At 39.8% G+C, this 12,654-nt stretch overlaps 1 protein-coding gene across 7 annotated transcripts in view; it reads right to left on the bottom strand.

The window, feature by feature from the left end:
- arhgef9a (Cdc42 guanine nucleotide exchange factor (GEF) 9a) overlaps nt 1-12,654 on the bottom strand; it is an 87,578-nt gene that overhangs the window by 20,509 nt on the left and 54,415 nt on the right. For 6 of the 7 annotated variants that reach the window (XM_064350357.1, XM_064350360.1, XM_064350364.1 and 3 more), the window contains 2 exons: nt 10,445-10,624; nt 9,894-9,983 (listed from right to left, as the gene is read on the bottom strand). In XM_064350357.1, the coding sequence (XP_064206427.1) occupies nt 9,894-9,983; nt 10,445-10,624 (270 nt within the window). The remainder of the gene's footprint in view (nt 1-9,893; nt 9,984-10,444; nt 10,625-12,654) is intronic. The other variant, XM_064350358.1, reaches the window with a different exon arrangement.

The raw sequence follows: 12,654 nt of genomic DNA on the forward strand, positions 1-12,654 counted from the left end.
ATTCTCACAAAAAGACACAAACGATGACACGGTCGGTTGCACTTTAGGTGACGCTATCGATCTACACCCCCTTACTCCTCCTACACGATGACTGAATGACTGAACCTTGATCAATGCACCCAAGCAATGTACTTTCCCTCAGGAGGCACATCTGACAAACAGAATAGACAGAAAGGACAGCAGGCGGTGTTTCAAAGGACATAAGCATGAAGGCACAGATGGAGGCTAAAAGACCCCAAGTCTGAGCATGTTTTAGGGCTCAAGGGGAGGAAAGCGACCAGAAAGATGTAGTGGATCTACAGGGCTGCCAGTCAGTTCATGCACAATAGATGTGGCAGAAGCTGTGTCCTGTCATTTAGTCATTAGTCATTTTATTCACAGTATTAGATTAATTATAACTCTTTGTGACCACAGAAATTTTGCCTGACATCAATGTACTATATAAAACTGTGACAGTTTTGTTTCGAACCGAATTAATCCCCGGTCCATTCAGAGATGTTGAAGTATAGCTCAGATCTTTGAGGGTTTCAACCCTTGTGTTGACTTCATATAATGCACCCCCTTGTCCACAGGGTCAAAAATCACCCACCCTCGTAAGACCCCCTGTGATCAAGCCTCTTCATTGAATTTTAAATCCTAAATCAATCACTAGAGAAAAATCATGTAGAAACAACCTGTCACTCATCAATAAATGTTCAGTCTACACAATGCATTTTTACTACAAAACACACGTCATGATTGATTTTTTGCTGTAATAAATGTGAGCCGCTTAAATTGGATAATGATTTGAGATGTCATAAGTGCAGGGTTAAAAAAGACACACAAGACAATCTTTGTATCCAGGTATACTGCTTTTATAAATACACAAAAAAAGGCCAATGTTAAAACTTTTTCTAATGGTCACTTCAGAAAAACTCATCAAATTTGAATGCTGAAAAAAATAGTATTTTGGGGGGTTTCACTGTTGTTAAACCCAGGATAGGGTCGCATTTGCCCTGGGGACAACAGGAGGGTTAAAAGCATCTTTCATATTGACAAAGGCAACACATAACCTCTGCTATTCTGGGTGGTTCTCATCTCAAATGCCCACTGGAGTAAAATACACAATCCCCCTGGCTTTTTTCCACAATACCCCAGCTTCATATACCAACACCCCCAAAACATTAAAACATTTTTAACTGAGATTAAATACAAATTTGAATTGGCTGTCCTTTTGAAGTACTTTTAATGCCATAAAAACTGTGTGTGTGTGTAGGGGGGTGGGGGCAGTGAGGATTGAAACAGCCTTTAATAATTATACAGTATCAGAAATCAGTAACTATAAATGTTCTCTTTCCTAAATGATTAATTGTATTTTTCTGAATAATCAGAACAGACAAAATTAGGATGTAAAGAAAGGCAAAGTCACTGGAGAGAGAAACCCCTCTAAGGTATTTTCTCCTCCAAACGCAGGGTACTGTGAAAACTACTGTATAGACAGGAGGACAGAACAATGTCAGTGGGGCAAACCTAGGGGTGTGACTCCTTGGTTAAACAGCAACTCAAATCAAAGCGCTGTTCTTGGCTGGCTATTTAGTTCAACAACGGCATTAGCTAATTTAGAATGATTTGATTTCATTCGGTTCAACGTGCTGCAATTCAGCTCAGTAACTTCTCTAGACAAAAATGCTAACTGTCTATATTAAGTACATGGAATAAGGGTAGCAGCGTGCTACAATGTTTTGGGAACTGGGCAAGCAACTCAAATGCTGTGGGCTTTAATTATCAGATGGGGCTCTGCAGTTGTACGCTTGAGCGAGGTATTTCATTTGAATTTATGAAGAAAAATATCCAGCTGTGTACATGGATGGTATGTAAAAATGTGATCTGTGTAAGCCACCGTGGTTAAGAACATCTGCTAAATGCTAAGCAAAATTTTACAGGCTTTCTCCAATACTTTCTTATAGGAAATGAAAGAATCGCAGATGAACTACAAAGTTTATTGACTATGATACTAGATCATTTAAAAATAAGAAATGTGGAACAGGGACGAAGACACAAATAGTCTGTAAAAAAAAATATTTTAGATTAGAGTGACTACTTCATATTAATTAAACATGGACACGTGTTAAGATAGTGGACTTTTCAACCTTGCTGAACTTTTACTACCTGAGTTTAAAGCACACAAATATAAACAAATGCAAAGCTCTCTTTCGTGGACAGTTCGAACAAATTATGTATTTTCATTGGCACATTAATAATGAACGTTATTTGATCGTTCCATTAGTTATTAGAATTGGCATTACATGTAGAAAGAAATTAGATTAATATTTAGTCTTCAAAACATGAATACATGCACATTAGCAAGTTAGCAAGGAAGCTAGCCTACCAGCTACCATAATTCACAAATTACAATTGTTAGTTAACTAGCTACATATTCACTTGACTTAAACTAAGACTGAAAGCTGGCTTTGGCTTAAAAGTAAGTGCTTATTTGCCCCTAATAAATGTGTCATGAATTTCTATAACAGTATTTTATTATACCAACATATTTTGCATTTGGGGGACTTTAATCCAGTAATTGAATGTAGGTAAGCAAGAGTTTAGAACAAAATTGAAAATCTTTTAGAATGGCCTTCCAAAACACATGGGGTTTAAGTTCGTTTACAAAATTCCACACGCCCGATGGGTTTGTATTTCACGTATTCACTTGTCCTGCCCTGATAAATACATGTTGTAGGCAAGCTTAATTATCAGCCTTGATCACAATGTTCTCCTAACCACAGTATGCAAAATACATATTAATGGGTAATTCCATCCGCAAAACAAAATTAACCTTGTTTAAAAGATCAAGGCCTGACTGATTAAATCTCTCTTAATGTTTTTTTTTTATTTTTTATTTTTGTCAGATAATTTATTGAAATACATTCACGTAGCAGAAAATCCGTATCAACTCTCCTATGAGGGAAAGTTAACGATGTCAACCATTCATTTCTCCTTGGCAAGGCTTAACGCTTTTGTCTCCTCCTCCCCATTCACTCCCACCACCAGTCTTCCATAAACCATCTATTCTTGCTGGATTCGTAATAACAACCAAATATTCGTGACCATGTCTGAAATTCTTGCTTGCTATGGGTCAACTGAATAAATCATAGTTATTCAAATTGCAGTTATGTTAAACTCTTGCAATGTGCCACACTGCAGTGAAGTGGTATTTTCAATAAGGCTTAAGCACGGAAGTAAACTGAACGCCATGAACCTAGATTTTCTTTCTTTAGTGGTGAGCTATACACAGAGTAACGTTAGCCTGTCTCGAAGAACGGCTCCCAGGCTAAGTAGTAATGCCCAGCCACTCCGTTTGTATTGTAGTTGTATCAGTAAAAGTGGAAACCTTGTAGTCTATAGTAAGCTATAGCAGGTGCCTGGAGCATGCACAGTAGTATGGGGCTGTATCTCTGCACTCAGGTACAGAGTTGGCCGAGGACTCATTTTAATCAAGAAGACAGCTACTCCTTTACAAATAAAAGAAAAACTCCAAGTAAAACAAGTTTTAACAGCAGCTATGATGTACTAAAATGAGCAGTTTGACTTTGGACAAATACAAGCCAAACCTGATTTGAAAATACTATTTGGAGATTGATGCAGTTAGATCACAGGAATTCCAATCATAGAATCGAGATAACGGATGAATCGCTACACCTCTAGAAAACCCGGGACTCTTCAAATACCGGAACAACTTTTTCTAGCCACTCAACACACCGCTAATCCCACATTAACCCTGGCAGCAAAGCCTCACCGTAATGACCCACGACATGTCAGGCTTTTATTTCCATTTGGAGAAAACCGCATCAAAAATGAAAGAGCCAACCCAGGCAGCTCACTGCTGAATGCTTCTGCAGTTTCCTTTCACTTGGTAAGTAATGTGGGAAAAATATAAAATAGCCTGAAACCTAGAAACATTGATACTTCAAAGCAACACTACACTCATTATGCGGTTTTTTGAAAAGAGTGTTGTCGGCTGGGAAATGTATGCGTTTTCTCACAAGGCCCAAACATATTAAATATTAATGTATGTTGTTCAAAGCACATGGAGCCCGCAATTACACAAACGCTACAAACATTTGCTTCAAGAGTTTACAGCATTACCGGTGACAATGTTACGCAGCTTTCTGTACTAACAAAAGGGGTGAAAGTACAACGCATTCAACACGACTGATACTGAAATATTACGGGATGAGAGTCCATGGATTAAGGATGTGCGATCAGCTTAGACTGAGCCAAACTGTAGCTCCAGCTAACATGCCCTCTATCTGAGTGTTTTAAACAAAATTACAAAAATATCAGGTTGAGAGCTGCTCTCTGAGCTAGGGAGAATGCAATGAATATGGCAGTAATCAATCATGTGTGTCCGACTGAGGGCTACACCAGCGGGCGAGCTAGGGCCGTACCACTACAGACAACAGGGGCAGGTAAATGGGGAATAGAACTGCTCCTGAAAACAAGGGCCATACCACTACAGACAACAGGGGCCTCTTCTGTGTTTGCATATTTTACAAACCCTAGATGACAGCATCGTCTTCCCGAGGACTTGTACTTAATTAACATGTGGTACGTTTCCTAAGTCTTAAAGAGAAGCAAAAGCTGGGAATGCATTAGTGCAATGAACCGTGAAGGGAACTCTGTGAAGTAATGAAACTGTCACCTTGAGTAGTCCTCTTACTAAATTTTGGTGTTTGTTGCCAAAGACATTGTTCCTGCTCCTTGGATGACTAGGTTGCCATCTCTTTACACAAATCTGACTTCACACATGACACTTACAACAAAGAGATCTTTGTTACTGAGAAAAATTTCAATTCCACCGGGGTGTGACCTGTGTTTATTAATATAGCTGGGGGGACTGTGTGGTCCCCTGCACACTCTACCAGTCTTAAACACACACTTTATGGCATTCAGAACTCCAAGACTGCTCTTACCCCTATATAACAGTGATCAGGGCTTTTCAGCATTGAAATGTCTTAGACCCCTAATGTCTGGGCCCCCTAAAAGCCGCCTAATGCTTTTTCTTTCCATATTGGACCAGATTAAGCGATTTAAATGCACCGCCCTATCAATGTATTTCACTCGTACGCTTTATGCAAATATGCAATCTCTTCACAATGGAATGAATGGAAAATGGTTTGGGATTTGGAATTTAAAAGACAGATAACGGAAACTGCTTAATCCAGCAACTCATCCGTACCTGCATTTTAATTGGCTGATGCTGCTGCCACTGTCATCAAAACATGACTACTGTAACTTTTTTTTTTAAATTTCATTTTTTACTGGTTCTATGTCATTGGACAGTTTAGTCGAGATTCAAATAACTAACTTGCTGAAGGGTACAGCACAACAGCACATTGCCCGGTGCAGGTTTCGGCAAACAAAGTCCCGTTCTTTTGCCACTACACAGGTCTGCCACCCACTCTTGAGTAAAATAAAGCCCAAACTGTCAAACTAAATAAAACCCTGACAACACATACCACATCAACGAGGCAAACCTTTCTGCAGAAGTGCAGAGATTTATGACAAATTTCAAGTCGTAGCCTGCAGAAGACGACAAGCATCGGTACCAGAGACACTACCACAAGTCTCAAAGGGCCTTGCTTTATTTACCAAAGATTACCCATTAAAGAGAAACACCATCTTTCACAGAAAAGCCTGGACAAGACTGAGCTCGCAGCCACAAGTAGTGGAGATGAAAGACCTGAATTGGCCGCAATGAAATGCATGTTGCAAATAATTTTTATGTTATTACTTGCAACAGAAATAAAGACCAAAATTATGACACACTATAATACAAGGGCGCTGAACAAGTGAAAAGAGTAGCAGGAAGTGCCTCGTTGTTGAAATGTAGTACCCTGTTAAAATCCACTAGAGCTAAATGCTTATTCATCCCTATGGCCACTGAAGCTACATATGCTAAACTGGGTAAATTCCTTAAAAATAAACAGCTGAATTTGCACATTCAGAATTTTACTTTGCTCATGGGCTAATTTTATTCCTTCATACATAATCAGCCTTTTAAGCTCTTCCTTATCCTTGTAATATTTTGCTGTACTTTTTTAAGTCTATGCTCAGTATGGCATCAGATGTGTGTGGATTTTTAATGCTGCACACATATTTCCCTTTGGGGAAATAAAGATTTAGTGAACTGAACTGAACTGTTCATTACCTGGAGAGTTCCCTTACTCCTGACATCACAGACTTCTTCCGTGGCGAATATGACATCTTCATTTTGCATGCAACATAGCACATACTGTGTTTCAACAATGATATACTGTTAATAATTTCTGAATTATTACGTAGCCTAATACGTAGAAAATCATTTTAACGACACAATTTGTATTGATAATGCTGGACCCTCAGGTAGTGTATCCAGGTGAGTGACTGGTTCTTAAGACTAGTGACCTGCCCCACGGTCCTGGCTATATCCTGATCAGAGCAGTACTGACTGTGAAATCGTATGGAGTGACTGAAACTGGTTGAATCATAGCATGGGGAGGGAGATATCAATCAGCAGGATATTCCTTGCCTTACTGCACAGGAATGGCTGATCGGGTGTCCACTTAGTGCCTCTGCCCAAGACCTCTAGCACAGTAACAGTAAGACTCAGCCTCTGGGCTGTAGAGAGGAAATAAACCGCTGGTAGCACCAGCCAATATGGAGGATGTGCATGCTTTATTCACAGAGCACACAATTTACTGAGGATTGTTCTTCAGTTAAGGCAAGCCTGAAACTACAGTTAGGCATTCCAAGGAGGAGGCAAGAAAAAAATGGAATAACAAGGTATTTAAAATATAAATATACTCTGATTATTGCAATGGATGTGTACGGGTAAGCAAGGATATGAAGGGAACTCTGGTCAAAAGAAGTGTGATCTTCTCCAGAGACGAGAGTTCAGAGGTCATCATGGCCGACTGGCAGATGTTCAGTGAACTCCACGGACTGTAAGCAGGTCAAAGCGGGAACAGAACTCAAAGGATTTCTCTCCGTAGCCAGGGTCCGCAGCTCGGTGCGTGAGAGGCCGGGGCACCTTATTGTGTGGGCCCTGCTATAAATATATGCATGCTTCCATTAAAGGGATATCCGTGCCTGGTGACAGAGATGAAACCCTCTTTCTCTGTCACGTCCCAACGGTGAGCGATGACGCTTTAACACATCTCTCATATGGCACATCTCCACTTTACCAGCTGTGTGAGGGTCTATTTAAAGCCCTTTCAGCGAGTGGCCCTCCACCGACTGGCACAAAGCTGGGCGATGCATTGACAAGGACGGGCAAATGAATCCCGGAAAGCACTCGGATCTCCGAAATATACGTTACCGAAAATAACTCCTCTGATGCCCGCAAACTCAGTTACATAAAAGTGCCATTAAATAGCTTTTCTTTCACTGTACAGATCCTAATGCATTTTCAAAAAAAAAAAACGCTCTCTCGCTGATAGGCTTTTACTTCAAATGTTCAATAGGCCAGGCCTCGTTGTTCATTGGCCATTTGGACAAGGTTGCGTAATTGAGACCTAGATCTCAGGCTGTATTCTTGTGGGGAGATGGGAAAGCGATAGACAGGGGGAGAGAGAAAGGGAGGTGCACAAAAATATGAACAGAGACATGACCTGATTTTTAAAAAAAGAAAGAAAATAAAACAGAAATTTTGCACAAAAGAACGATGACAGTATTTGAACTATGCTGTCCCAAATAAACATAGAATAACTGAAATGCAATCATATTTATATGTACATACATACTGTATATGTTTTCTATTCAATGCATAGAAAAAAACACTGATTATGAATTAACTTCTATATCTTGCACTGTAAGCCAAAGGGCAATAGAAGAAAAGCTGAAACTGGAAAAGCGATTGATGAGACGTGTGACTTCTTCATCTGTCAAAATAAACCGATATTCAACATCTGAGCAACAGATAAAGGCTACAGCTGAAGGATAAAGGCTATAGCCTACGTTTTGTCTCCTCTACGTAGACAGAAACACAGAGGTCAGGAAGAGCTTTCTGTATTAAATCATCAGGTATCAATACTTCATATTAAAGAGTTGAATACTCCTTAGAAGCCATAACAGCACGGTCTGCCGCGATGAAGCCACAGTAAATCTTCCGGGGGAGCAAACGCACAGACCCCTCCTTTAATTTGATAGCGGACGAGGGGTCAGAGGTTGACAGGCCGGTAAATTGTGAACGCTATTGATTTACAGGTCAGGAGTAAAGAGGAGACGGGGAACGACTCATTGCGTTATAGCGATGATCCTCGGTGCCCTTCCCCCCCATCAGGACAGCACGTACCGTCGGCAGAAAGCCAGGACTCTCCCACTCATCGGTATGAGTTTCTCAAACGCGGTCCCCACAACGAGTCCCGACCTCTGAGAAACGCACGCGCACATCGATGCAACCGCGCACCACAATTAAATAAAACAATGAACAAAAAGCTGTTTACAAAACGCGACTCTGTGCACCTTGTTACTTGTACATTTCCCCTCTCCCTCTCCATAAACAAAAGTACTGTGGAAACAGTGCGTCGATGCGTTACGGATTCTCAGACTGCATTACAATATTTCTTTGCGTAGTTAAATGTCCTTAAACAGGATGACCTTCACAGAGGATAGTTTCATAATTGTATTACCTATTTATGAATTAGGTACTGGAGTAGCTCTGGCCCAGTGCCTTGCTCAAAGAATCTCCACCAGTGATTTAAAACTACAGTCTTCTAGTTTCAACATCCATTCCGCTGTCCAACTCATCTTCTGAACATGCTAACTGGGCATCTTTGAGTTTTATGCACTTCTGCTCTGTACCACTGAACCAGTAACACATCTAAACATGTTTATAATAACATTATTCATATTCTGTTCTATTCCAGATCTAGGATGATCTGTGAGTTCACTTGTGAGTTTCACTAATTATTCATTTAAGGGCCAGCTTATAAAAAAAGGGCATAACTTCACAATATGGTTCCATTTTTTTCAAACAAGTGCAATTTTCATCAAAAGCTGACAAGTGAAATAGAGACAAAAAGGCACATACGGCTGGCAAAACAATGCAATCAACATCCTGAACACCTGCGGAAAAATGTACCGTACTACAGCTGAGACACCAACACCAACAACAATTCCAGACAAAAACCTACAGACATAAATAATAACATAAATATGATACAATGAGGCTCGCTTTAGAAATGAAATGAAAGCTAATGAGCATCAAAATATTTATTTCTATTAAGGTATGAAATTACTCGTATAAGCACATTTTACTTATTATTTACTTAGACTAATGTTACATTTCAACTCTAAACACCGTCAAAATGAGATAAAGGGACATGTCTTTGCCACTATTGTTATATCATACTGTACAATGCAAACAAGTAAACATATTAATGCCAGGAAATACATTTTCATTAGAGGCCAACAGGCATTCAGATTACTGAAAACCAGATGTATCATTTGTAATACAAAAAACATAACTAATTTTCTAACGAGATCCTGGTTACTACTGGTTAGATTATTAGTTATAAACTTCATTACAATGATTGCGATAAAATAAATGTCCTCTTAAAACAAATCTGATTACCATAAAATGATCCAATTTATAAAGGATTCATATTCTAGGAGTTGCAATTTTCTAAATGAATCCCAAACAATCTTCATTTCCGAATCTCAGAGGTTCTACTGCACTTTAACTGCAAGTTCCATAGAATTTAACTGGAGTCGCAAGATGGCGTGTGTGAGTGGAAGCACTGCTGCTGTTACGAGTACATCAAAGCACAGAATGAGAGAAATGGGACACTAAGATGCGCTAGGATGCTCATGGAACCACTGCTCTGACGGACTCAAAAGGGACTCGATGACTCGGTGAGCTAAAAACGCACCTTGGAAGTTGTGTTTTGGAACCTTGGAGCTGCTATAGGGTTGATATAGAAAACTTGTTTTGTTTGAGGTTGAGGAGGGTTGGGTTCGACCTTCAAAAAGAACAACAACAAAAAAAAAAAAAACACTTGGATTCAGAATCCATGAAATACGATGAAATACCGTCTTAATGGCAGGCCTTTGTTTGACCACACATTTGGGAAAAAAAAACAATAAAAGAGCAATAAAGAAAAGGCTCCATTGTTGCTTGTCAGCACTTCCAAGATTCTTACAGCCTGATTTATGTCAAGAGCTCTCAAGAAGTCATTCTGTTCTTGCTCAAGAAAAAAAAACTACTTTGGAATTATTATGTAAATACAAATGTCAGTAAATAAATTCTGCGGTTTGAGATTTCTATTCAGATACAGGCTCTATACAGTCTGCAACTGCTTTCTGTAAATGAGAGTGATGGTTCTGAAAATAGTTTCAAATCTTAAAAAAAAAAAAAGTAAGCAGAGGTAGAAAGGTACCGTATGACTGTGAACATGAAGGGCTTCTCTGAAGACATACTCACCCTCACAAAACTGGCCGGGAACCATCCCTCTTCGTCGTCTATTTGCCCCCACCACCAGTCCTTGTTGGAGGCATCAAGGACCTTGATGACGTCTCCTGCCTTAAATGCCAACTCCCGGTCGGCCATGGTTACGTGATCCCATACTGCCTCTGCATTTACAATTGAGCCTCCGCTGATCAACTGGGCAGGAATGGGTGGTGGGGGGGGGGGGGTGACACGGGAGAGAAAGAAGAAAGGACTGTTAGTTTAACAAGGTTCTCACTGCACTCACTCCTCTGTCTCACTCATTGCTTCAATTGTCACCACATTAGGCTAATGTGGGTAAGGGTTAGCTCCCTTATCCAGAAACAGCTGAGAATATTACATTACTACATTCTCGACAGGCTCCTAGCTTTAACATTGACGTTAGCTCGAAGTAGGAGACTGTTGAAGACAATGCAGGCAGGTACAACATAAATAAAAATGGCAGTACAATTCTGAAAACAGCACAGCTTTGGAGAGCAGTTCCTGCATATCAGTGGTAAATGCTTTGAAGATGCACAAAGACTTGAGCTGTTTTTGGTGCTTTTTTTAAGGAACTATAGGAGGAAACACCAAGACTGCCCATCTATCCATTACAACTACAATAAGGGCAGCATTTGAATCAACAGTCCAACAGTATAGACCACATACAGACAGGTGAAAAATAAAAGGAAAAACCAACATAAAGTGTTGCCAGAACAGCTTCATTGCACCTTGGCATAGATTCTACAAGTCTCTGGAATTCTACTGAAGGGATGGAACACCATTCTTCCAAAAGATATTCCCTCATTTGGTGTTATGATGATGGTGGTAGAGGGCGATGTCTAACATGTTCTAACATGTTCTAACATGATGTCTAACATGATCCAAAATCTCCCATAGGTGCTCAATTGGGTTGAGATATGGAGACTGTGAACGCCATAGCAAATGACATTCACATCGTTTTCATACTCATCAAATCATTTAGTAACCCCTCGTGCTCTGTGCATGGGGGCACTGTCATTCTGGAATAGACCACTTCAGTCAGGATAGAAATGTTTCATCATAGGATAAAGGTGATCACTCAGAATAACTTTGTATTTATTTGTAGTGACCCTTCCCTCTGAGGGGACAAGTGAACACAATTCATGCCAGGAAAATGCACCCCACTGTTCCTATTGAAACAACAGCCAGTTGAGCAGTCTGTGACTGAAGCTCAAATAATGAACCCTCTTTCAAAGTCACTTAGATCTTTTCCTCTTGCCATCTTGGTCCAAAATCCTGGTCAACTGGGCCTGCTCAGCAATTTTATACATGCCACAGAGCATGACAGGATATTAATTGCTCAATTGTATCATGCAGTACACCTGTATGGAAGCATTTGCATTTGTTGTTTCTTCACTCATTTATTCAGGTTTTTCCTTTAATTTGTCACCTGTCTGCATCTATAAATAATAAAACCCATAATGGAGGATGAGATCGGAAGAACAAAACAATACAATATAGATACAATAACAACATAATGACCAGAGAGAAGCATAAACTTCATGTAAAAAGCTTCAATGAACACATTCTGTCTCTTCATAAGCACACACTGTCCCTTCTTAAAGAGACGAGATCCCTAAAAAAGGGATTCCCAAAATGGACTGAGTTACAGCATTTCATTAACACATTTTACCCAAATAACCCTGGTGACATTAATTAAACAACAGATAATGATCTAATTGATGTGTTTGACATGAACTAATGAATGTTTAAATGCAGGAAAGCCTACAAATAAAGATGTTCTTAATTATTCTTTGAAAATTGTTCCTTTTATGAACTGTGTTTGTGTACAGTGTAGCCCAGTCTGTGACTTACTGTAGGAGGGTGGTTCCTTCATTCCACAACACTGTATACAACACTGACACTCATCTACACCTCCACCTCCCCCACAACCCCACCTCTGTCCAGGCCTGATGACCCCTCAAGGGAAATTACATATTGTCCACTCTGACAGTGAACAAGACAGTACATGTAGTCTGACTCAACCCCATCTGTCCATTTGCACAATGTGAACACATTAAGACTGCATATGCATACACTACTGGTTTTTTTCTTCACTGAAGAGCTGTCCCCATGTTCTGTTCATTGAATTATAAAATAATTCAGCAGAGCAATCTGTACAGGGCATTTCTTAAAAATGAGGGCTCAGGAACATCTGTTTACTT

The sequence above is a fragment of the Anguilla rostrata genome, chromosome 9, assembly GCF_018555375.3.
Source record: "Anguilla rostrata isolate EN2019 chromosome 9, ASM1855537v3, whole genome shotgun sequence".
Classification (NCBI taxonomy): Eukaryota; Metazoa; Chordata; class Actinopteri; order Anguilliformes; family Anguillidae; genus Anguilla; species Anguilla rostrata.